The sequence below is a fragment of the Microtus oregoni genome, unplaced genomic scaffold, assembly GCF_018167655.1.
Source record: "Microtus oregoni isolate MIOR12 unplaced genomic scaffold, Mior012 000002F_ref0000024, whole genome shotgun sequence".
Lineage (NCBI taxonomy): Eukaryota > Metazoa > Chordata > Mammalia > Rodentia > Cricetidae > Microtus > Microtus oregoni.
In genome coordinates, this window is record NW_024543061.1 from 51,993,531 (window position 1) to 52,020,808 (window position 27,278).

At 38.5% G+C, this 27,278-nt stretch overlaps 2 protein-coding genes and 1 pseudogene across 8 annotated transcripts in view; all 3 read left to right on the top strand.

Annotated features, from left to right (window-relative positions):
- Grm7 (glutamate metabotropic receptor 7) overlaps positions 1-27,278 on the top strand; it is a 902,923-nt gene that overhangs the window by 556,738 nt on the left and 318,907 nt on the right. For 6 of the 7 annotated variants that reach the window (XM_041633580.1, XM_041633594.1, XM_041633591.1 and 3 more), the window contains exon 5: positions 6,800-6,940. The exons of the other annotated variant lie outside the window; for it this stretch is intronic. In XM_041633580.1, coding sequence (XP_041489514.1) covers positions 6,800-6,940 — 141 coding nt within the window. The remainder of the gene's footprint in view (positions 1-6,799; positions 6,941-27,278) is intronic. 7 annotated transcript variants of the gene reach the window in all.
- Positions 12,965-13,156, top strand: LOC121434698 (annotated as a pseudogene).
- Positions 13,153-13,943, top strand: LOC121434688 (N-alpha-acetyltransferase 11-like). The gene has a single exon (XM_041633607.1). It carries the CDS (start codon positions 13,255-13,257, stop codon positions 13,912-13,914), a length of 660 nt encoding a protein of 219 aa, XP_041489541.1. The 5' UTR covers positions 13,153-13,254; the 3' UTR covers positions 13,915-13,943.

The window sequence follows — 27,278 nt, forward strand, 5'->3', positions numbered from 1 at the left end:
CATTATCGAGCTCATTTTTTTTTTTGAGCGAAGCTCCAGTCTAGAAACTTATAGTCAGATTTTTCTTTCTGGATATTTAACAAAGAATAGCAGCCAGCAATGAAAGGGTGTTCAAGTTCCAGAGACAGAAGGGAGAAAAAACGGTAGATACCTGATTCATTTTTATTATTATTTTAAAGTGTGTGTGTATGTGTGTGTGCATGTATGCACATGTGTTAGAGGTATGGGCATGTACGCATGAGCACAAGAATCGGTAAAGGAAAGACTCCTCTTCTGACACTCATGGATTTGCATGTTTTAGGCAGTCATGCAACTCATTATGGATGTTGAGATTCTAGCATACAAGAGCAATATGTGTTCTTAACTACTGAACCATCTCCCCAGCTCCCAAATCTTCATTCTTTAAGACTGCCATTGATTATTTTATATAAAAGAAGCTTGATTTAGTCTTCTTGTCAATCTTGTTGTTGGCTGGAGTGTTAAAATGGGACATCCAATCTTGCAATTTTGTATAAGAAAGTTCAGCTTTGAGTTGCAAGTGTACCCCAGAAAACTCTGTCCTCGTCTCCTGCCAGGAATCCACTAATGGTCCAGCAAACACAATTATAAATTACTCTGAGCTCGGTTGAGCCCTATAAGGAATAAAAATCATCCTAAATTACAATAATCCAGAAATACTACTAATTAAAAAAGTGTTCCTTGTTTTCTAAAAGACAGTCATGATCACTGATAACACCTACATCATGAAGTTGGTGTACAAAATATACTAGTTGAAAATACCATAATCTTTGCCTTATGATTTTTGAAGAGTTGGTAACAGGCTAAAGTTCATGAGAACAGAATAGGGTGTGATTACAAAAAATATGCCCAATAAAAGCATTTATACTGAGACTCTAGAAATATTAAGTTATCTTGAGTGTATCACTATTAATTAAGTTTCATATTTGAGTATCACACTTGTAAATAGTAGGTTTATAACAACAGTTTCTAAGAAACATACATTCTTACCAAGAATAGCTCATCTATTCTTGTATTAAATTTAGTTTCCTAAAGACTTAAATTGCAAAGGAGGTAGAGACTATAGTGATAACACTGATTTTCAGGATTTATTATTCATCTCTGCTTCTGCTATGCTAGTGGAAAGAATTATATGAATATTCTTAATATGCACACTTCATATATAGTAATAAATTATTAATAGACTATATCTGTACAATGTTTGCATAGAAACCAAAATTATCTTGTCTAGAGGATGACCATTCTACAAAGGTTGAATATTTGTAGGCTATGATATGGAATTTACAGATAATATTATGAAAGTATACCCATACACAGCCCTACCTACCTTTCTCTTATATACATATGTGTGATTTCATCACATAAAGAATCAATAAATACACAGGTAAAGATTAAATAAATAAATTGTATTATTTGTGACAATATGAATTAGACATCATTGTGTTAGAGTAAGCAAACTAGTGATTTCAGTCATGCATGTATTATTCAAGACTTACATTTTTGCTAATTGAAACTAAAATGATGATCACCTCACCAGACACTAGGAATGGGGATAGTTTTTGGAAAAATGTTCATATCTTAACTCTCTCTGCCTCATCTATAAACATTTCCCATAATATTGTTTGTACTTTGTGGCATAATGTCCATCACAATAATTCTTGTTTGCTCAAAAATAATGTCTACTTGCCACCACTCTCATCAGAAGATATAGTCAAAGAATTTCAAGGTAGATCTGTATAGTTTCATCCCATGAGGTTGTCCAAAGCGATTTACAGTTCTTTAACTTAATTTACTTCAGTCAAACTTTACAGAAATGCAATTAGCAAGGCCTATCTTAGTTCAGTGCAGGCTAAGACCTCTAGGCCTGAAAGTCAAGAAATGGCTATGCAGGCAGGCATGGGTGGAACCAAGAAGGAAGGCATGGCAATAAAACTCTACATGGTACTCAAGTCAAATGTGCGGGACACCTCGACATACACCAGTTCCTACAACCATGTGACTGGTTAACAGTCATCCTTTTAAGACAGCTCCCAAATCACTGACTGTCATTCACAGTTGTCTACTTGGGGTTTTCTAATATATCTTGTTGACTGTTAGATGATTGTGAGAAAGGCTTTGTTTCCCTATAGATGGGAAAGACTACCTTATTCTCTAGTATGTTATATTCCCATAGCAACCTTGGTCTTTTTGTTCTGTTTTGGATGTGTGGTCTCATTTCTTCTGTACCAGATACTCTCCAATTTTATCATAGGGAATTTAGAATCACTTCACCATGGCATTTTCCATATGGTTAGTTCTCTTCTTCTTCCTATCTCTCCTCTCACCTGCAAGGAATCATGCACATTTTCTCTTTTTTTCTCAGAACATTATAACCTGATATAAGATTCCCCTCTATATGTTCTGAATGTGTTTTATTAGCATTGGTTAATAAATAAGCTTCTGTAGCCTATAACAGGGCAGAATGAAGCCAGACAAGAAATCTAAACAGATATATAGAGAACGTAGGCAGATTCAAATAGTAGCCATGTAGCTGCCAAAGGAGACAGGTGCCAGAAGCTTAGTAGGCCACAGCTTCATGCTGATACATAAATTAATAGAAATGAGTTAAAAACATAAGAGTTAGATAGATATATGCTTAAGCCATCAACCAAACTGTGTTGTAATTAATATAGTTTTATGTGATTATTTGGGTCTGGGTGATTGGAAAATGAATGAGTGGTCTCCACTTGTAATGGCCCTTGTATATTTTCCCATAAGACCTGTAAAGTAACTGATTTTGTGTTATTTGTTCGTGTAGCTATTTCATCTCTGGATTTCTACTCCAACTTCTGAAGAATTGTTATCTGAGTGTATAAATACATATGACTTTTCTGTGTTAATATATCTTAATGATCAGCATAAGCATACTGAAGGAAGAGAGATGCACCTTCTGATAGTATAATGCCCATATCCATTCTATAAATAGAAGATGCTAGATTGGACATTGATTTTTCCAGGGAATCTGAGTTTTATTGTCAACCCCACATGACAGTTCAGATCTTGTTTACTGTGATGAGCAGTGTGTTCTTTAAGCATTAGCAAAGGCTTTTTGAGCTGGAAACAGGATAGTAAGAAGAGCTAAAAGACCTTGCCCTTAGTGTATAAAGCTGGAATTTCTGATGCTGTTTTCCCCTTTGACTGTTGAGGATGTTTCGCTGACTGTAATATACTCCTGAGTTGAAAATCGAGTGTCATAGTTACAGATGTATTAGATGTTTCTGATGTATTAGATGGCATGTAAAGACTCCTTCTGCTCTGTGACCTGCTAACGACATCCTGATAGTATTTTTCATATCTGCATCTAGTAAGGCCTTCCTTGCCTTTCGGTTAGATTCCATCTCCTAATCATACTCCCCAAGAAGAATCATGCCTCTATTAAGATTCCAGGTGACACCTGAGGATCATCTCCTTATTTCAAAGAGAACTAGAACATTTTGTAATACCTGTTGATGCTTTGTTCCTACTCCCTCTTGTGTAGAATTAACTTCCAAAATGATGGCAGCTCTTCTGAACATGTACCAGTGGGACACTGTTTCAGACTATCCTAGAATGAAACTTAGCAAATGAAATTCTTCTGCTCAACCAAAGGAACAAGTTCACACTAAGAATTCCATCTGCTTTATGTAAAAGAATGATAATTTTCCTTTATCAAAACTTTGATTATGTTTCCTTTGAATCAAAACTGTGGGAGCTGGTGCCTTGGGTTATATTTTAAAACTCTGGCAAAGTTCTTAATTGTACTGATATATGTTCAGATCATTTTTCCTTCTGAAATTGAATACAGATGGGTAGAAATTTATTTCACACACAAGTGTGGGGAGGGAGATGAAGAATATAGGAACCTGGTTATTAGTTAAATTAATGTCTGATTCTCTCCCTAAGTTTCTGCTCCACCTGGGTCACTGGACATCTTATATGAAGTATCCTATTTCCCAAGAAAGATAGGTAGAATGTTCAGGTTTCTGAAACTGTAAAATAGACTATGGGTAGGGACTTAAATGGATAAGCAGAGGTGAGACTTTGCCCTACTTTGATATCAGAAATGCCTTATCTGTCAGTAAAAAGCACCACAAAGTACACCTTTCTGAAAGGGCTACCAATTGTGTTCTCAAGCACTGTTAATATCTAATTGCCAGAAGATGCTTTTCAAACCTTGAAGATATGACATTTGGTTAGTTTCCTTCTTTCTGAATGGAAATAAATAAAGGGAACTAAGAAGAATCCATTTATCTTCTCCCATGACCTGATAAAAGGTAGAAATATGTTGTCAGGTCCTGTAAGAAATCTGATTCAGACAAGCAAAAGCAAGTGCATCAAAAAGAGCCTCAGTGGATGATACCATTTTATCTATGCATCTGTCCTTTGTGTTTGTGTAAGAAGACCTGTTTTCTGAACCTGGATACCCCATCCCTGTCAGATCACAAAACCAGGTACTAAGTTGGTTGATTTCCCCATTATATTATCTTCTCACATACGAAATAGTTTATCTTCTGCTTTTAGAATTACCAGTTTTCCTGTGATACTAATTCTTTCATAACTGCGCATCTTCTAGGAAATAAAAGAGAAAGTGGCATAGTGTGTGGATAACAGCAAATTCCATAGGTCTTTTCTGAATCTTTGGTTTGTATGGAAACATCCAGAAGATGAAAGAGAAAATGAAAACCCAGTTTCCCCTTTTCTCCATTTCCCTGATCATCTGTCCAAGTGATTATGACACTCATCAAAACATAAGCCTGCTTTCTAGCATTGTGACATATGTAAATGAAATTAGGCACCCTACTATCAAATTCTTCTGAATTATTCATTTCTGACTTTGAAATAATAATTTCACTTTCTAAGCAGAGTAATACCCACTGCTTAGAGTTAATGTGACACCTTAAGAGTAAATGTATGTAAAATACTTTCTGCTTTTGTCACTGTAACCATTGACACAATTTTTATGGCACACAGAGAAGCTGGAAACTTTAAGTATGTGGCAGTAGTTTCCCCTTCTCCTATAATTCTTGGCCTTAAACTTCCTAAGTTTCTGGATTCTTCCTCCTGCCACTCACTGGTGGCACTGTGGAGAGGGACAAAAGGAGATAGTGTCATCTTCATTTCTGCAAATAGACAAAAGGAAGATCAGTAATGCAAAGTGTGGACTTCCTGTGCTTCCATGACATAGTGACATTAGTAGACCTGGCATTCAAGCCTAGTACAGGTGATAGTCTGAATCTGTTCTTTCATTTCTTTTGAATTTTGATCCTCTTGAGACCTCAAAGCTTCATTGTAGTGGTTGAAATTACCAATTCCAGAAGCAGAAGCTATAGAACTGTATAGTACTAGGACTCTTGAGTCTCTGTTAGTATGGGTTTGAAATGAATAGCGCCAAAGTGACTTACTTATTTACCTGTGTCCTCTCTGAAATCAATTTTATTTCCTCTTTGACTGGGAAGACAATTGTATGATGGGACAATAGCAAAAGAAGAAGGTCTTGATATGTTACTCACTCACCAGTAGCTGAAATAGCCAAGAATGTAGACTAGAGCTTAACAGTTGTCCTTGAGCATGTTACAATTTCTTATAAGCTTCTGTTTTCTCATGTACCAAGTGAGAATAATGATATTATCACACATCCAGGTCTATAGTAAGCACTGAAACCATAAGTTATTATGTGAAAAAGACAAAATTAGTATACTGTATTTACGAACAGGTTCAGGAAGGTACCCAGTTGGAGGGTACAACGCACTATGACACAGAAATCACAGAAGCAGATATTTGAGGAGGCAGCTGGGCATAGTGCATCCACAGAAACACAGAGCAATGAATGCGAGTATTGAGCTCGATTTTTTCTTTTTATTCTGTCAAGAACCTTTTTGACTGAGGTTTCTGTCCCATCCGGTCCCACAGCCATTCAGTCCCAAAGAAACACAAAGAGTCCTGCATTAATTATAAGCTGGTTGGCCCATTAGCTCAGGTTTCTTATTAAATCTTATAATTTACAGTAACCCATAATTCTTGTCTGTGTTAACCATGTGGCTTCGTACCTTTGTTCAGTGAGGCATTCTCCTCTTGCTTCCTCTGTGTCTGGGTGATGGCTGCAGACAGAGCCTTTCCTCCTCCCAGAATTCTCCTGTTCTGATCACCCTGCTTATACTTCCTGCCTGGCTACTGGCCAATCAGCATTTTATTAAACCAGTACAACTGATAAAACTTTACAGGGTATGACACCACTGTCTCACAGCAGAACCCCAGTCCATGAAATAATTCTTCCCACAGTTAAGATCTGTCCTCCTACCTCAGCTAATCTCCATTGCCCACAGACTTTTCAACTAGATGAGTCAAGACCCTTAAAATGACAGTTAATCATCAGAGTGGAAGACATTTGTCTCTGGCTTAGTTCACTAGAAATGTAAAGCCTTTCTCTCTCTCTCTCTCTCTCTCTCTCTCTCTCTCTCTCTCTCCCTCAATATATATATATATATATATATATATATATATATATTTCCTAAGTTTTTCAGTAAGCCTCACAACATAGTGCTTGTAGATTGTAGAATATACCTTTTTGTTATTGACTAAATTAGAAAACTTCCTTTAGCTCATACACACTGTATTGATCTTCATGCAACTATTATAATGATAGACATAAATAAATAAATCTAGTCTACAGCCTATCACTGGTCCCTTTTGTTTCTTTAATTTATTCTCAATATGGAAACAGTGATCTCTGTGAATTCTGACCTTCTCATTTAACTCTGTTTAGGGTTTGACGCTTACTTCACATCCCGCACACTTGAAAATAACCGGAGAAATGTATGGTTTGCTGAATACTGGGAAGAAAACTTTAACTGCAAGTTGACAATTAGTGGGTCCAAAAAAGAAGACACAGATCGCAAGTGCACAGGTAATTTCATTCCCATTGTCCTCCTCCTGTGACTTTACATGGTCAGCATTGAGATGTTTGCATTGCTGACAGAAGGAAGCCTGGCTGGAGACAAATTGAAAAAGTAAATTGAATTTTACCATATTTTTCAAAAAATAGATGAGGAGCATAACTCTTGCAGGTCAAGGGAAATAGAGACAAGAATGTATCCTTTTTTTACCTGTCCATATCATTGTAATTGGCATTCCCATTGATACATGGGACCTTGTTTCTTCAAATACTCCTGCAAATAAACATTTGTTCATGTTCTAGCCAGGAGAAAAAAGTCATTTTCACAAAAAAAAAGCCCCTAAGACATCTCAAAGCAGAAACAGTGGCAACTGTTATCATCTATAGTATATCTGATCAAGTTTACAGAATGCTTGAGTTTATAATAATGAACATTCTTAATGGTTTTCACTTAATGCATAAGTGAAAAAGTCATTTGCTATTTGATTTATGCTTAAAATATTCAATGCCTCTCATAGAAATCTTTTGTGAATTTCTTGCCAATAAAAATGTGTTTGTAAATAGATAAAGAGGGAAGAAGACTTAGTTCATTTAGTCATTTTCAGACATTTATTAAGTAACCTCCTTTCTGCTGAGCAGTATTCTAGGCAGTCTTAACCTCTGCTTATATGAGGCTTAGAATGTAGTACTGAAGTAGGTGAAGGGTCATTGACATTGCTCCAGTGAATTTGTTATATAAACTAGAAGGTGTGAGTTTGGATTACAGGGACTATAACAAAAGACTTTCAGTTGTGTTGAAGGCATAAGCTTTTTTTCCAGACACTTCCCTGAGAGAATAATGCTTGAATCAGCATCTGTAAATAGATTAGACAACAACCAATTGGTAAAGGAGAAAACTGGGTGAAAAGTCACTGATAATAAATAACATGACATAGTTCTGTAGCAAGAGGATTTTTGCAACTCTGAGGATACAATTAAATGCCCAAAATGGTTAATGAGCTACCTTTGAGGAGAATATATGTCGAGTGAGAATAAATGAGTAACTGTCAAAAGAAGAGTAAATACTCTTCTGTTCAATTGAATTTGTTATTGATTTGTGTTTAATTTCTTGTCTGATCTTTAACTTGTGCACTGAATAGCTGTGAAAGGTCAAGTGGAGCCTTCCTCCAATCTCTAGTCAAACTCAACATTTGGAGTAGTGATTTTCGGGTATCCCAGCACCCTACAGTGTGTACTCAATATGATCATGCATACTGAGGGCAAGGACAGAAGGAAAGCACAGGCACTAAAGTCCTTCCCATACATGTATGAGTACCAAAGTTCAATTGCCAGAACCCATATTATGGAAAAAACAAAGCTATGGTGACATGCACTTGAATCCCAGCCCTGGAGAGGCAGAGACAGTATCTTCAGGTTCATTGACCAGCCATCCTAACCTAACAGTTGAACCCCAGGCCTTTGAGAGGCTCTGTCTCAAAATATAAGGAGGACTGTGACTAAGGGGGAATAAAACCTAAGGTTGTCCTGTGGCCTTTACATGTACAAAAGCAAAGGAGCACACACAAACTCTCACAGACACTCACACACAGACACATGTACACACTATCTCTTTCTCATATATCATGTTGAAATCTCCTCAGATACGAGTCTTACTTAGTTCTTCTTTGCAATCTAACTCTGTATATTTTAATCACTTTAATGTTGTAGATTAACCTGTTCATTAAGTAACTATTAATTAGGTGGAATACATGGTACCTAGTACTTAAGATACCATGAAAGATTTGAAAATCCTTAAGAGCTCGCTTTATCACAAGGAGGTTTCTGTGAAAAAGAAGATATATGGTAAAGAGACAAGAATAAAAATATTGCTGAAAAATCAATAGGACACATATGTTTGAGGCATCATGGTTAACTAGAATGCCAGAGTAATCACATTCTCTGTTCAAAACACAATATTTAGCAGCACAGTGTTCTCAGAAACATGGTCTTTGTATAGCTGAAGAAAAGGTGAATAAAATTGATTCAATGTTGACTAGACCTAGGTGACACAGAGCTTTCAAGTGGAAACTGAAGAAATTAGTTTGACATCTGGATAATTTTTCTGTAAGACAGAGAACACTCAAGTGTACAACAGTATGCAGATGATGGATGACAGTTTCCAGAGTGTCACTGACATCCACTGTTCTGTAGAATGGCTGGAGGTGGACTGGATTGTCAAAATGGAACTTAGCCATGTTCCTGCCTGAGTTCAAGACTTGTCCTTTTGCATGCTCTAACCCTGAATTCTCTCTGGATAACCACATCGCAGAGCTGAGTACAGAGAATAATAGCATTATATATCCATCCATACACACACACACACACACACACACAAACACACACAGTGTATGTATGTATGTATGTATGTATGTATGTATGACAATATGCCCCAGAAATGGGAAATCTATTGTGTCTTTCCATAATATTCTTTGCAGAGTCACATTTATTAAATTAGAGATGATCTAAAATTATTCTCCTATTCTCTCTTCATACATTCTTTTTATTAGGCAATGATTTCTCTGGGGAAAACTGATTACGTACTATTTCTAAAATTATAATTATATATAAAATCGTAATTATGCACAAATTGAGTTTATTAGAATGGCTAACTCAATAGAGGCTAAGTAATCTAAGAGTGACCTCCTGCACCAGAATCTGGTAGCTGCTTAGCAGGGTACCTCAGCAGTCCCAGTCTAGGGATGTGGAAAGCCTGGAACCATCCAGGAGAGTTGTTAGTGTTCAGATTATGTGGAAGTTCAAACATGCTGGAATCTAAGGTCCATCAAGGATGGCAGCTGCAGCAGTAGCAGCAACAGTGGTGACAGCAGCAACAGCAGGAGCAGCAACAGCAGCATCAACAGCAGCAGCATCATAGAAGCCTTCACTCAAAAAGGAACAATAGCAGATAGCACTGCTTTTTCTTTTAGCCTCCTTCTATATGCTCAGCTCCTTGGAAGGTGCCAAAAATGTGATGGTGGGTCTCCCTCATTAGCAAATTCCTGGAAATCATCCTCAAAGACACATCAGAAGCATATGCCCTAGTAAATTCCAGAATCTACCTGTAATATTGACAATCAAGGTGAATCATCACACCTTTCTTTAAACTATCCATGATAGTAAGATAGTCCTTTGAATGATAGCAAATACTGTTACTATTAAGTTTATTCTTCAAGCTTATAGATATAAATATACAAGACATGCCTGGTGCCTTTAGTAGTTTGTGATTTTTTTTCTTCCCTACCCTTTTCTCTTCTAAGCCTGGCTGAGCTCTTATGCTGCTTTGGTAGTATTTACAAAACACTCTTTAAAATATCTTGACATTTAGATACACTTCAATTTTGGAAGTAGAAAGTGGTAGGAAAAGTTATGCTGATTGATAGTCTAGAAAAAAAAAACAGGTTAGGGGGAAGTCCTTAAAGCTGTGATAACAAACCAAATTTAATCAAGATGTGGAAGAGGCATTGGTGGGCTTTAGCATGTGGAAGATGGAATGAAAGCTGCCAAATGCTAAGTTTTAAGACAGTAAAAAGAATGAATGTGTCAGAAGGAAGCAGTCACATGAGGAACCATAGAGCTATCAGTGTTACACTGTAAACAGACAGCCTGAAGACTGTGGGTATTTCTGCAGGAGGACTGCGAAACCAAAACAAAAATTCAGCCTCCTTAATCCCTTCCTGTGACTGTGCTCTGATGACAAATTGACTCATCTAAAATTATGAAAGTGAACAAGCTTAAAATAGTATTCCTTTTACTTGTACTGTATAGCCTCTCAAGCCATAAGAAGTTATGTTTCTATATTAGTTCTCGGCAAACCAACATGGAATCTGTCATTTTGTGTACTTTAGTAATGAACAGTAAGACCCATAGTATATGAAGAAAACAGATTGCTTTCCTAATGCTGTATCAAAAGCTTCCAGGTCACATAAAAGTAGAAGGGCTACCAATATCCAGGTCTCGTAAGGTGAGCATTCAAACTGCCTAGGCTCCCACAAAGCCAGTACGTGCAGTAGGATCAAAAATCCACTGCAATTGTTCTTGAATTCTCAGTATTCCTCATTGTCCGCTATGTTCAGCTAGTCCGGATTTATCCCATGCTTTTTCAGACCTAGGCCAGCTGGCCTTGGTGAGATCCCAATAGCACATCCCCATTGTCTTAGTGTGTGGGTGCACCCCTCGTGGTCCTGAGTTCCTTGCTCGTGCTCCGTCTCCTTCTGCTCCTGATTTGGACCTTGAGATTTCTGTCCGGTGCTCCCGTGTGGGTCTCTGTCTCTGTCTCCTGGATATTGGTGGGCAGTCCTTGGGCTTCCCACAGGTCAGGGAACCCTGATTGCTCTTCGAGCAGATGAGGGGGGGGGGACTTGATCGGGGGAGGGGGAGGGAAATGGGAGGCGGTTGTGGGGACGAGGCAGAAATCCTTAATAAATAAATAAATTTAAAAAAAAAAGTAAAAAAAAAGTAGAAGGGCTTTGAAAGGAAAAATAATTATCATTTTTTTTAAGAAATAGAGAATAATCTTTGTCCCTGAAGAATTTGTAAGGATTCTGGGGTACAGACATTCTTAAAGCTAATATCCTGAGAAAATACCTAACCACCTGTTCCATAAATTACTTACATCCATTTGACATATCTGTATGACAAGCAATATTTATTCATTGCTCTTTATTTTTACAATATTCCAAAGCTCTTGTATACTCACTCATAATATTTCTAACTCCAAAATCTATCTTTCTCTGACCATTGCTTGAAATTATTTCCTTTGCTACAAGTCAAACATCGGTAGCAAGTGATTTTGTATATCAGTAGACATCCTGGAAGGGAATGTATGCTAAACAGCCTAAGTTTTCATAGATGACAGAGATCCCATATGATAGGACTCATTGTCATTTGTGATATTTCATACTAAGGGTACATCATTAAATGAAAACCGTATTAGAGTCAAATACTAGGAAATAGAATCTACTAGACAGTTTGACAAAAATCACATGTATTAATCAGTAGAAAAAGCTTATGGACTTTGTTTATTAGTTGTACATGTGGTTCCTGATTCTAATCCCACCAACTGAGCTTGTTCCCCTTGAATATGTTAGTACCGCTAACATAGAGATCTGGTCCAAGTCTGATCATGCTGAGGATGATGGTTCTTTGGGAATGCTAAGAAGAGAAGGAAAATAAAATGATGCACAAGGAAACAAGCAATGGCAATCTCCAATTGGAGAAATGGTTGTGCCCATACAGTTAATAGTTTTAGAATCAATGAGCTAGGGTCTGACATCAAGGCCTATCTATGAGTTTACCCATGAAAGCTTGGACAATATTGCTTAACTTTTCAAAGTCATTCTTCACGCATGAAATGAGGTAGTAAGCAAAGCTTCTGAAGCCGTGGTGGGGATTAAATTACATAGTTGAAGTGTTAAATTTGAAGTGACGTTAGCACACGGTCCTAATTCAGTAGGGCTAACAATTACTCACCATTCTGGCTGAATGCAATTGCCTGTGTAGAATTCACAGTTAACCTATTTATGTGAGTTCTGAAGAAGAGAAGGTCTAATGGAAAATAAAACCACCAATCTGAATAAACATAAAGATATAGACGGCAACATTTCATGGGGTGCACATTACATGATGCAGTAATGATGTGCGAAAGTATTTTCAGACAGGAATGTGGCCGTGCTAAGCTCTGAGGGAATAGAAGGCTCAATGACAAAGGAAATCCAACATCATAGTAGAGTGTGTATGCAGACACTGCCTGACACTGAACTATTCAGACTCCTTCTTTTCCTGATTTTTTCCCCTTTTAACCAAGAAATGGTATATTTTCAAGGTCTCCCTCAAATGTACCCTGCCTATTCAGTACAAGGTTCGGGAATCTGAATGTGTTTGCCTGTGGCAGCCATAAAATGGTATCCATCGCTGGTGCTGCGAGGAGTCGCTGGCAGTCGGGCCGCGTGGGCTCTCACGAGGCAGATCGCGGCTTCCGGCCGCGCAGGCCTGCTCAAGATGTCGTACATGCTCCCGCATCTGCACAATGGCTGGCAGGTAGACCAGGCCATCCTGTCGGAGGAGGACCACGTGGTCGTCATTCGTTTCGGACACGACTGGGACCCCACTTGCATGAAGATGGATGAGGTTCTGTACAGCATCGCCGAATAGAAATGGAAGATAGTGGGAGATCTTTCTCATCTTGTGTGAAGATATCCCAGCTGTTTTAAAGCAAACGGTATTGGTGTCGCTTGTGCTCCTGGCATCCTCTGTGGTTCTCGAGCCTGACAGGCCTATCTGCTGCCAATATGAACATCCGCCGTGCTCGGCCCGATGATCTGATGAACATGCAGCACTGCAACCTGCTGTGCCTGCCCGAGAACTACCAGATGAAGTACTACTTCTACCACGGCCTCTCTTGGCCCCAGCTCTCCTACATTGCTGAGGATGAGGATGGCAAGATCGTGGGTTATGTCCTGGCCAAGATGGAGGAGAACCCCGATGATGTCCCTCATGGACACATCACCTCACTGGCTGTGAAACGTTCCCACCGGTGCCTCGGCCTGGCCCAGAAGCTGATGGACCAGGCCTCACGGGCCATGATCGAGAACTTCAGCGCCAAGTATGTATCCCTGCATGTGAGGAAGAGCAACAGGGCGGCCCTGCACCTTTATTCCAACACCCTGAACTTCCAGGTTAGTGAAGTGGAGCCCAAGTACTATGCAGATGGAGAAGATGCGTACGCCATGAAGCGAGACCTCTCCCAGATGGCGGAGGAGCTGAGACGGCAGCTGGTGCTGAAGAAGGGCAGATACGTGGTTCTGGGTTCCAAGGAGAATCAGGGCAGCACACTTCCTGGTTCTGAAGAGGCCTGTCCGCAGAACCTGGCCGGAGATGACAGTGGCAGTGACAGCAAAGACAGCGCTGATGTTCAAGACAGCTTGCAAGACTTGGATTCCACCTCCTAGAGCCCGCTCGAGCATTGTAGGTTCTTGCATTTTAGCCACAGTTTTCTTGGGAACCCTGGCTCTGCTCTCCAGTATCTACTCTGGAGTCACCCACAGTGACCCAAATGGCTTCTCACTGTCAGCACTTAGCAGCAGCCTTCCACATAGCCTAATCATGAAGGCGCTCCAGGACACAGAAGCTGCTGTGCAGGAGCCAAGGAACTTTGAGGACTGCCATGGCAGCACCATCCTTGGCGTCTCCCATGCTGCCGGCTGCTGTATTCGGTCTGCAGTTGTCTTGTACTGATTGTGTGTATGCTGTAGGGTTTTGCCTAGAATGCCAAACAGGAAGTGGTGATAACTCAGGAAACTCCCCAGCTTTCAGCGTTTGCCATTATTTGGGTTTTCATTTTTGAATAAGTAGGACCATTGGTTGTCCTTATGCCCTCTGCCTCTGTCGGGTGGAAGTTACCTACTCTTGCCTTCTATGGAAACTGCCCATGCCCTGCCCTCCCTCTTTGAAGAAGACTGTTCCCTTTTGGTGGGAGGAGATAGGTGTTGGACTTCTGCACAAGCAGAATTTGTAGATCTTAAGTAAAGGACAAGCAGAAATAAAATTGTAATCTCTGACCCCCCCAATAAAAATATTAAAAAGGAAAAAAATGGTATCCATCTGTTTATTCTGGGGGCTCCTACAGAACATTTGTCTCACTAACATTACTGCTCTGACAGGTGCCATTTGTGTGCACTGATTCATCAGCGTTACCTTCTCACCAAAAGGAAGCAACTCAGCATTTAGGAATCCATCACCCTGTGAAAGGCCAATTTGACTGTCAGAGATTTGTTTTCCTTTGGATATAACAAAGGATAAATAAGAGGAAAGAACCTTCTCTCCACACCCTATAGCAACTTGTTTGCTTCGTTGCTTCTGTTTTCTAGTCTCACAGTAAAAAATTCAGTTTGACTAACTCTTTAATGTTTCAAGGAAACTTTTTGAAGTCATTTGACAAAACACAATAAAAACACATTTTTCTTCTCCCTGATATCTTCACTAGACACTTGATATAGATAAACTATGAGCTAGTCTTTAAGTTCATGTATTTTAGGATTGTATGTTAATGTGACTCTTTGATATATTTTAACCACTTGACTCATCTCTAAGCAATAGTTTGGTTGCAAGTCTATTTGTTGCTGTTACTTAAATCTTCTACCTATCTACCTTCTACTTCTGTGAAAACTGGAAACATGTTAGATTGTTTTGATTTTTGTATTTGTTTATTTACTTAATGGAAAATATTAAGAAGTAAATATCTTTGACCCTCACATAAATATTAAGACATAATTTTCTACTTGGTGTAGCATTTTACAGCAATTGCTTGGATGACTGCCTGTGTGGTTTTGACAGACAGGGTGGCAGTTGTCTTAGCATTCCATTAATATCAATTAAAGGGAACTTATCTAAATCTCTGTCCCTCTAAAGAACTTAAGATTCAAAGATTGAGGATGAATTCTGCTCCTCAGAGAGGTCAAATAGTAAGTGACTCACTTTCTCTCCTCATATCTCTCTCAAAGTTGTGTGGCTTTTTGTCTTTCCTTAAAAACCTTCTCCACCAGGCTCCTCCCTACCACTTCCTGTCAGCTAGTTGTTGATTCACCTTCCTGACTGAAGGTGAATTTTATTTAATCAAACACATATTTGCATCATTAAACAAATATTGCAGAGCATAAACAAAAGTAATACACCTTAAAATAATATTCTACAACAATCAATTAACCTCTGCTGTAGTAGCATATTACCAGCTGTACCCTTGGTCAGGCATTTCACGGATGGATCAGAGAGAAAAGGAGCTGACATAAATGCAGTCATTCATGAGATCTTACCAATTATCACTGAGCATCAGCGATGAGTCTCTATCAGTGATCATGGGTGCATGAAATACAACTTTGGATTCCTTTCCATACATTGCTTTCTCTTCTCATATCTTAATTTCAGTGCTCCATAGGAAAAAAATAGCCTCTCTTTGCATTCCTTCTTTCCGCTGGAGACTGGAGTCTTCCTATGACTTCTTTCTACCTACCAACCAGACTCTAGATCTTGCTTATCTGTTTGGTAGTAGAGTCATGATAACTGAATTACTGGTGTGTGCACTCAGTTCTAGATTTCAGATTCCATTTTACCAGGCCCCACTCTGGTTTTGAACACTTCAAAACCTTCATATGTCTATTTAGGAGAAGTTAAGGGCTCAGAACTTTTTCAGGGTAATATGCCAACTCTCATGTTCATGCATCTCCTCAGCCATTCATTTCTCACTGTCTTTGTAGAGGCTGGGGAAGACTCGAGTTGAGTATGCATGAATCTTTGTATTAAATTTACTTTCTGAAACCTTAATAGATTCAACTTTGAATATTAGATCTTAAACTGTATCACACTGGCTTTAAAAATGTCATTGTCTTTTGCTTATATATTTTTGCATCTCTACTTCTGTTGCGTTCTGTTATATCTAACCTTCTCAAAAGAGTTGAGCTGAGAATTCATAATATAAAAATAGAAAAAAATGGAAAAAAGATAAAAAATCTCATGGACAAATATAACTCAGTATTGTATTAAAATAAAAGAGTGTGAGACCAAAGTAGAATTGAGGTACAAAAGAAAGAGTAGAGTGGGCCATTATCTTCATTAAAAAAACAGTAGCACATCTCTGAACTTAAAGCATCACTTCCCCAGATGCTCAAGGTGGAGCTAGCTGTCTTTGGTTATATGCAAATAGATAGTTATAAATGGATTCTCAAAGAGTAAATAATTTCAGCTTTCTTCACCCAGTACCAAACAGCCTGAAAAGGGGTCATTGTAGAGTGTCATTTTGATTCATGTTGCTGCTTCCAAATTCCTTTGACCACATTTTACTTCAAAGCATCCAGAGGTACTGTATTTAATTCTGTGTAGAATCCAGCAGTGAATGGACTCTTTGCTAAAACTATAGGAGCAAAGGACCCTCCAAGCAAAACTGCTTTTGTTGGTGCTAGGAAACACAATTACTTGAAATGAATTATGCTTTTTTCATAAACTCTAGCATGCAATGTCTTTAAATACAGGAATTACAGCTTCTTCCATATATGGAAAGTCTGTCAGGCTGGGGTGTTAATGAAAAGGAATTCTTGATCTAGGGGATTAATGTCCATGAATCTCCAAGCAACAGTCTGTAAACAAAGCGCCTCTTATGAGCATCCTAAGAGTTATAAATTGGATACTTTGAGTCATTTTTGTAGTCATAAGAAAGGGCTATTGAATGACTTACCAAGTGTCATTAAGCTAGTTGGAATGGAATATAGCTTTTCTCAGGAAGAGTTTCTAATAATAGAGGTTGTCATCTACCCCCTTCCTGTCCTCAGGGAGAAATATGGACACTAAAAGCATTTTAGGATTTTACAGTCTATGCAACATCATATGCATTTTATAGAGAATAAAGCTGTGCTCACAAGGTAAATATAAATATCAACCAATATAAAACCCCAGATACAAACTTTTTAGAGCTACTTTTAACACTGTCAGCCTCTTTGCAGGAACAGGCAATCCATGGAGGCGATAAGATACTCAGAGGGCTTTGGATCTCCTGGTCCTGAGGTTACTTACAGAAGTTTTGGTGAGGTATTGCTTACAGGGTCATGACCATTGTGTTTCTCCTTACTTATCTGACCTTAGGGAAGAAGGAAAACTCTGAAGCTAGTCAATTTCAGAAACATCCTGAGAGTTGTATTAATTATTTGAGTCCTAAGAAATTTCCTGACAGACTTTCTCCCTCTTGGATGCAAATCTCAATTCAGAGAAATTGCTAAATAACACTAAACTCTGAGCTTAAAGAAACCAGGCACTAACATCTCCTGACTGTCCCCAGCTTCAATCATATCTTCAATCCCAAGTAACTATATGGTTTAAAGAGGCAAGTATTTAATTATTGTAAGAGACCTTACTTTCCAAGCTGTAAAGTAAATCTGCCTGGCATGAAAGATTTCACTACAATGGATAAGATAGGAAGAGGAAAAGAGAAAGAAATGAAGTGGTATTGTTACTTTACACATCTTCCTTTAACTCCAGTTTCTGAAAAGGGTTAGGTGCTAGAGACTTACTCAAAGTGTTAGCCTATCACTCAGTGACTAACAATCAAATGTGACCAAGGGGGAATAAATGACTGTCTCTGAAACACAGTTATCACCTCTCTGATAGAGATAGATTGCAATGCCATCAGTTCCAGCAGTGTGCTCCAGAACTGCCCACCCCTTGACACAGCCCTGAGGATTTGCTCTTCAATGTTGTCTAATTTCAATGCCACTCTGTGTGTTTTTTTTCTACTGAACAAACCTGGCTCTCTCATGGCGTGCTGAGGCTTTTGGTCATGGTTTGTCATTTCTAGGTAGATGCATGCCCAAAATCCTGTGGAAAACTTACAGTATTAGCAAGGACTGAAGCTCCAGGAAACTCACAGTAGCCTAAAGGAAGTTATAATGAAAAAAATATATACTTTTTTTAAAAATTGACAGCATGAATACCCCAAGCTGTTTTTTTAATTTGCTAAATAATTCAGGTTGTATTCACTTGCAATCATCTTCCTTCCCAAGAAATGCCATTACAGGTGTGGGCCACCAATCCAGTTCAATGTACCTTTTAATAGTTTTTCATGTAACCTTACATATCATAAATAGTCTACCTGCTGTCCTTATATATCATAAGCACTTTACCTATTGTTAGTTTATTGGATTTTTGGATAAAGTCCTATGCTTTGATTTTTCACGACTTGCAGACTTTCCACTTTGCTACTAGTTAGTGAGTTTTTATAAAACACATTGAAAAATTATTTAAGACCTCATCCCTCTTCTGTCCAGGGGACAGATTTCTTGTGTTCAGTTTTAGAACCTGAAATTAAATAAAGAATGAGGATTCTGAAGCCCAGACATCTCACTACAGGTTTGGTTCCTGCCTGATACCAGTCATGAAACATGAAACAAGTGGTTTTGCATTTCCATGATTATCTCCTCATTGGTAACACACTCTGATAATGTTAATTGTCTGACCAGATTTCACTTTCATTTGTGCTTTGAGGAGAAACCCTGAGTGAGTTACATTGTGTAAAGTGCTAAATGCAATGCCAAAAAGACAGGAGGCTTTGATAAGTGTTAGCAAAATGTACATTATCCATTTGTATCATTACCAATTCAAGGAGGATAAACAGCTTTTGGACAATTGAAATATATCACCACGTTTGCTTTCAGAAGCACTACACTAATCTACTTGGCTGCTGGCAAAGCAACTGAAATGTTACCTCTGTTTTGATTTGTGTTGCTTGGAAAACTTGCAAGATTGAATATTTTTTGCCTTATGCTTGGGTACTGATTTATCTTTTATGAGCTGCACTTTAGAGTCTTTACATTGTTTTAATATCCCTCGAGTCACTTGATCATCTCTAAAACTCAGAAGAGTTAGCAGAGCTGGCAATATTTACAGTCTACTAAAGAGAAAGAAAAGCAAAGTTCTTGCTGTTTCACTAAATGTCTTTCCCCCAAAGCTGTCCGCATCTGGCAAAGCCAGGATTTGAACCAAAATGTTGCTTTCAGGGAACTGGCATCTCCCTGGCTTGAAAGGGTCCTTATCTTATTTTTAAAACAAGGCATAAATAGTGCCCAACTTTTGCCTATAATAAATTAAGCCCTTAGGGGGATAAAATCCAAACATCTTCTAAGTTGCTTTCTTTCACTCATTTCAAGCTCTTAAAACAGGCTGTATAGTTTAACTATCTCCTTAAAAGATTTATTATGCATCAAAAATTTGGGTAGAATTTATAACTTGGAGGTAGTTTTGCTGCTATAATTATTATTGAGCTACTAAAGGCAATGTAGTTACAAATAAGCAATGTAATTTCTGAGCATCATTAAGACAGTAACCTGTCATATCATAGATGATAGTACTCCTTCTGGTAAAATGCATGCTAAGAAGTTTCACCTGGGAGATGAATCATAGGCAAAACTACTATATCCAATATAGTTGGCTAAGTGTACCTGAAAAAAAAAATGTCTAATATCAGCATTCACCAAAAGTACAAGTTAAGATGTGTGAAATTTTCCTGCATGTGGATAAAATTAAGAGGATCAATACTCCTAAATGTTGGAGAGGAAAAATAAAAACAACTGTCTTGTTTATGCATACTAGAATAAAAAAAATAAAGGCAGATGTATGACTGAACATGGGCATCAGTGAAGGAGAGACGAAAGCATAAGTTCATTGGCATTGGCTACTAACAAGAATATCTTGTGGAACATCTCAGAAATGAGACATCTCTGAATGCTATCTGTTAGGAAGACCACCACAGTGTAAGACATGGACCCTTCTGCGTCTCTTTATCTTGCAGGCAATGACATTAAATACCTGTGTAAACAAAGAAAGTTGGTGGTGTTGGAAAATTTACTAATGATTGAGTTTACCCACACATTATATTGCTACGTTCCTTAAGTAGAACAATAGAAAAATGTTCTGAGCCTTTAGAACCCCTGAAATTAGAATGACTCATTATACATATGTTAGGGCTAAGTGGGAAGTAATTTAAGTTTTGGATTATAATGGCATACCTAAGTTGTCAGAAATGTCATGGTGCATGTGTGTTTGTCTCTGTGTGTATGTGTCTATGAGTTTCTCTGTGTGTGTGTGTGTGTGTGTGTGTGTCAGAGAGAGAGAGAGAGAGAGAGAGAGAGAGAGAGAGAGAGAGAGAGTGCTGCAGAATCTTGACTTTAAGAAGAGCTAGGTAAAACATCATTTGTAGTTAACTACAAATGTAGTCAAAGTAGAGATAACTAGAACTTCTGGCCTTGATCAAAGTAGATTAATGAAAAAGACCTCACATGTCATGGGTAGAGACACTACTATATTTTCTCACTCTCTTCATTTGAAATCATAGTCACCTGAACTGAGCTTGCCGTCTCAGCCATCCATTATCCAGAAGATTGTAAGCATTTTTCTGTTAATTTGCATACGATATTTGTTCATCTCCTCTCCAGTTCCTCAAAGCATTCATTCATTCTCTCCTATTTCTCCAAGCACACACGGATGGCCTGTTTGCTAGATTATGAGTACTGGTTCTGACCCTGAGCTGGCACTCAAGACTCAGTCTTATCTCAGGGTACTTTAGTGGGATGTGTATGCACTTTTCTTTTTTCTTGGTGATGATAGCCATTAGAACTATTCACAGACCTAAAGTGGAACTGAATTACGGCTTTTGATTGTATTTGTTTTAAAGTAAGCTCTCATCAAACAGGTAGTAAACATGTTCTTTCTAACTTTGAATTTGCCTATGCCTTCTTTATGTATCTTTAGGGTAAAATATGTCTATGTGATGAAAACATTCTATAACACACTTACCTCACTTAGAGGAAGTGAGTATAGACTGAAATAGTCCAATGTTCTTGCCCATATATATAGAATCAACTGTATATGTATCCTCAATAAGAAACCTGGAAAGTAAAACCACTCATTACTCTTTATAAACTCCAATTGTAGAGGTAGAAACCATGCATTTCAAGAAGACTGTTGTTAGATTGCTGAGAGGCAGTAGAAACTGCAGTCTAGTTGCATCTCTGCCCCTTCTCTAGTTGGATGGCATACACATCCAAGTGTGCTTTAAATTTAAATACCTTCATCTCCTCTACTACCTGATCACCCACTCAGTCACTCTTTGCTCCCTTGTATTAATCTTCTTGTTTGTTCCCTGCTGCTCAGCCCCAAAATAACCACACAGAAAGTATATTAATTAAATCACTACTTGGCCCATTAGCTTTAGCTTCTAATTGGCTAACTCTTATATCTTAATTTAACACATGTCTAGTAATCTGTGTATCACCAAGAGGTTGTAGCTTACCGGGAAATGTTCCAGCAACTGTCCCAGTGGGGCTACGTGACTTCTCCCTAGCTCTGCCTCCTTTCTCCCAGCATTCAATTTAGTTTTCGCCACCTAGCTCTACTCTGACCTCACAGGCCAAGGAAGTTTCTTCATTCATCAGTGGTATTCACAGCATACAGAGGGGAATCTCACATCACTCCCTGGTCCTGTTCTCATTTTCTTCTCTCTCCTGCAGCTTTTCTTTCTCCTTTTACATCTCATTTTCTCCCTTCTCCTACTATTCTTTTTTCCTTCACAATCATTTTTATTTCAATTTACATGAAATCTTTCTATAAACCACAGATATAATCCTGGACTGAATCACAGTGCATGTATCCATTGGTTAATCTCAACAGCTGTCCTTATGTGTGCAATTTATTTTCAAATATATTAGTAACTCTTGTACTACCAAACTGCAGTGAGTAAAAAGCAAGATTATACACATGGTTTTGATTTTACATTACTTATTTGTTTATCTTTAAGATGAATATTCTCTTAATGATGTATAGTTCTTGAGACTGGAGAGATGGTTCAACATTTAAGAGCACTTGCTTCCAAAATCGTGAGGACTAGAGTTCAAATTTTATCACTGACGTAAAGAACCATTAAGCTTTCCTTGTAAATGCCTGTAACACCATATCCAAGAGAAGACAGAGGCATGGAACTTTTGTCGCTTCTGAACCCTGAGCTCATGAAGAAACACTGCATCAGCACAGGAACAGAGAGAGTAATAGGAGACTAATCACTCTATACATGTCTTCACACAGACTATTACACAGATGCACACAGCCATACACAAAGAACCAAAAACTGAGCCTTTCCTTGTCCCATCCTCACTTGCTTTTCTTTCCTTTCTTACTTCCTTTCCCCTAATAAATCTGCCTCCTCTTTTTTTCTGTTTCCTCTTCATTCTTTCTTTTCTGTCCCTTTACGTTTCTGTCCTTTCCTCTCTACTACAGATTCACCCCCTCTTCTTTCTTACTCTTTCTTTCTCAGATTGTTCACCTAGCTGTATTAGTTGTATGTTGCATTTACTGTTAGATAATACAAGAAAACTGTTCAAATAAATCAAACAGCATTTTAATTTTGTGTATTATGATTAGAAGAGAGAGTAATCCTATTTGGGAGAAAAGTTTTTCTAGATTTACAAAAAAGAAAACAAAGTAGCATTATTCTTTCTAGTAGTTGAAGTTATAGTTTTATATTCATATATATTTACATATAGATTATACATTTTATATATATATACATATACATACACACACATCCTATTTACAACACTATTTCCTGAATTAAAAAGCATGCTCCATGATTCTTCCAACAGGGTCTCACTACATAAAACAGGCTGATCTTGAACTCAAAGTCCCCCTGCATTCACCTTACTAGTGCTGAGATTATAAACACTCACTATTGTGCCACGCTCCTCTGAACACATTTTTACTTCATCTTAAATTTAGTGTTTCATAAGGAATTCTAGTATTTGTTTAAAAAAAAGACTCAAAGAACATAAAGAAGAAAACTGGGTTTAATATGACAGAAGCATCATCTCCATGAAGACTTTAAACTCAATCTTAACCTTAACAAATCACAAGAAACCTACACACATGCACGTTTGGTTCTGTTGAATAACAAAGTGTAAAGTGTATTTCATGTTAGTTTCACAGCAAACTTTGTAGTTATCTTTTCTAATCTGTTGCTCTTACCTTATCTCCAAAAGATTTTTTTTGGTCATGAAACCCTGTGTTTACTCTCTTAGAAGACCTTTGACTTCTTAGGGGTCTATGAATCTTTCTGTTGAAGCATATGTCTTTTCTAGCCCCCTCCCACCACATACTCATGAGTACTGTATCTAAGCCCTGATCATCAACCATGCTATGTTTATGTTTATTCAGTATATGTATTTTAATTTGGACACTATTGAAAATTGATAAATAAATTTCAAATTGAAACAATTGTAAGAAAGTAAAATGAAGCAGTCTTCAAGGGGGCATTCTGGGTGGGATCATGGCAGAAAGTGAGATGGTTTGATTTCCCAGCTTCTCTTGCTTGCTGGAGTTCTCTACTCGTCAGAAGCAGCCTGATCGCTGCTATGGCTATAGAACATTGCAATGATCTCTTTTCAGCTGACATCAAATTGTATTCATAAGAATTGGAGGATGAATTCATAGGACATCTCTCCTCTTTCCTCTTTTTTTGTTTTTCTTCTACTAGAAATTTGTGAGTTAGTCTTGGTGTTAAATTATATACCCACAAGAAAATCAGGGATGACACAATGCTGGTTTCCAAAATCATTCATTTCTTCCTACAGGAAACTCTATGACCATTCAAAAAAATCAGAAAATGAAAATGAAAATCATGGCTAGGGACTGATAATAGTTCAAACAGAAGAGTATTTGCCAAGCATTCGGGAAGCCCTAGGTTTGAGCATCCCACAAACCAGGTATGGTATACAATTGTAACCCAAACATGCAATAGATGAAGTCAAAGAGGTCAGAAACTCAAGGTCATCCTTAGCTACAGAGACACTTCAAGGATATCTTGTGCTAAAGACTAAGTCTCAAACCTACACTTATATATCATGGCTATTATGAAATTTGGAGATAAATTATGACTAAGAACTGAATTAGAACATGAAAGTGAATGGGAGGAAGCCCCCAGGTTGTTCTGTTCTCTATGTATTAAAGACCAATTCTTTCACTATACATGAAGCAAAATAACAGTAAGTCAGGTAACAGCCATCAACAGAGAAAATGACCATTCTTTCCTTAGAATCTTATGAGGGCCAAATGCCATGAATGGCTCTCTCCACACAGCCTAGGCATAGATAGTCAGCAACAAACTCGCATTGCTTGTGATGCAGTAACCCACTGTGAACCCATCAGTATTTCCCCACGTCTCTCATCCAAATTCTCTCACTCCTCCTCACCTACAAAGAGAGATATACCAATGCAGTCTACCTTTGGGGCTCAATTCTGACCTCCTCTCATTCCTTGTTTTATGTGTATATAATAGAAAGACCTTGAATTGATTTTTATCCTGCAATTCTCTATGTGTGGTCATCATAAAAGTTTTCACTGAAGTAAATGTTTGTAAAATTAAATCTTTTTGTCATTGATATTCCTCTTCAATAGACAAATGTGATCTCTTGCAGAAAAGAAGTATAAGTCAGCAACTACTTATTTATTTTTAAATTGTGCAAGCTCCTTATGAACCCTACAGGATTGCCACGGGATTGTCTTTGTTTTTTTTTTTAATTTTATAGAGATAAGAAAAAAAAAGTTTCCGCCTCCTCCCAGCCTCCCATTTCCCTCCCCATCCTCCCACCCTTCTCCCCTTCCCCCACTCCTCTTCCCCTCCCTCTCCAGTCCAAAGAGCAGTCAGGGTTCCCTGCCCTCTTGAAAGTCAAAGGTCCTCCCCACGCCGTCCATGTCTAGGAAGGTGAACATCCAAACAGGCTAGGCTCCCACAAAGCCAGAACATGAAATATGATCAAAACCCAGTGCCATTGTCCTTGGCTTCTCATCAGCCCTCATTGTTCACCATGTTCAGAGAGTCTGGTTTTATCCCATGCTTTTTCAGTCACAGTCCAGCTGGCCTTGGTGAGCTCCCACTAGATCAGCCCCACTGTCTCAGTGGGTAGGTATACCCCTCATGGTCCTGACTTCCTTGCTCATGTTCTCCCTCCTTCTGCTCCTCATTGGGACCTTGGGAGCTCAGTTCGGTGCTCCAGTGTGGGTCTCTGTCTCTATCTCCATCCATCACAAGATGAAGGTTCTATGGTGATATGCAAGATATTCGTCAGTATTGCCATAGGACAGGGTCATTTAAGGTTCCCTATCCTCAGCTGCCCAAGGAACTAACTGGGGACATCGCCTTGGGCTCCTGGGAGCCACTCTAGGTTCAAGTCTCTTGACAACCCTAAGGTGGCTCCCTTAACTAAGAATTGTGCTTCCCTGCTCCCTATCCAACCATCCTTTATCCCAGTCATCCTGTTTCCCCAAGTTCCCCCCATCCTCCCCTTCTCCCTTTTCTCTCCCCTTCTCCCCTTACCCCCATCCCACCCCACGCCCAAGATCCCAATTTTTTCCCAGGCAATTTTGTCTACTTCCTATAGCCAGGAGGATAACTATATGTTTTTCTTTGGGTTCACCTTCCTATTTAGCTTCTTTAGGATCACCAATTATAGACTCCGTGACCTTAATTTATGGCTAGAAACAATAATGAGTGAGTACACCCCATGTTCATCTATTTGGGTCTGGGTTACCTCACTCAGGATAGTGTTTTCTATTTCCATCCATTTGCATGCAAAATTCGAGAAGTCATTGTTTTTTACTGCAGTGTAGTTCTCTAATGTGTATATATTCCACACTTTCTTCATCCATTCTTTCATTGAAGGGCATCTAGGTTGTTTCCAGGTTCTGGCTATTAAAAATAATACTGCTATGAACATAGTTGAACAAATGCTTTTGTCATATGATAGGACATCTCTTGGGTATATATTCCCAAGAGTGGTATTGCTGGGTCCAGGGGTAGGTTGATCCCAAATTTCCTGAGAAACCCCCACACTGATTTCAAAGTGGTTGCACAAGTTTGCATTCCCACCAGCAATGGATGAGGGTACCCCTTTCTCCACAACCTCTCCATCAAAGGCTATCATTGGTGTTTTTGATTTTAGCCATTCTGACAGGTGTAAGATGATATATCTCAAAGTTGTTTTGATTTGCATTTCCCTGATTGCTAAGGAGGTTGAGCATGACCTTAAGTGTCTTTGGCCATTTGAAATTCTTCTGTTGAGAATTCTCTGTTCAGTTCAGTGCCCCATTTTTTAATTGGGTTAATTAGCATTTTAAAGTCTAGTTTCTTGAGTTCTCTATTTATTTTGGAGATCAGACCTTTGTCTGTTGCGGGGTTGGTGAAGATCTTCTCCCAGTCACTAGGTTGCCTTTTTGTCTTAGTGACAGTGTCCTTTGCTTTACAGAAGCTTCTCAATTTTAGACGGTCCCATTTATTCAATGTTGCCCTTAATCTCTTTGCTGCTGGGGTTATACATAGGAAGCAATCTCCTGTGCCCATCTGTTGTAGGGTACCTCCCACTTTCTCTTCTATCAGGTTCAGTGTGTTCGGGCTGATATTGAGGTCTTTAATCCATTTGGACTTGAGTTTTGTGCATGGTGATAGATATGGGTCTATTTTCATTCTTCTACAGGTTGACCTCCAGTTATGCCAGCACCATTGGTTGAAGATGCTTTCTTTCTTCCATTGTATACTTTTAGCTCCTTTATCGAAAATGAGCTGATCATAGGTTTGTGGGTTAAAATTCGGGTCTTCTATATGATTCCATTGGTTGACTTCTCTGTTTTTATGCCAGTACCACACTGTTTTCATTACTGTAGCTCTGTAATAGAGTTTGAAGTCAGGGATGGTAATGCCTCCAGAAAATACTTTATTGTATAGGATTGTTTTGGC

Bases quoted from the DNA above. Each gene is read 5' to 3' on its own strand.
- LOC121434688 (XM_041633607.1), top strand. From the start codon at position 13,255: ATGAACATCCGCCGTGCTCGGCCCGATGATCTGATGAACATGCAGCAC.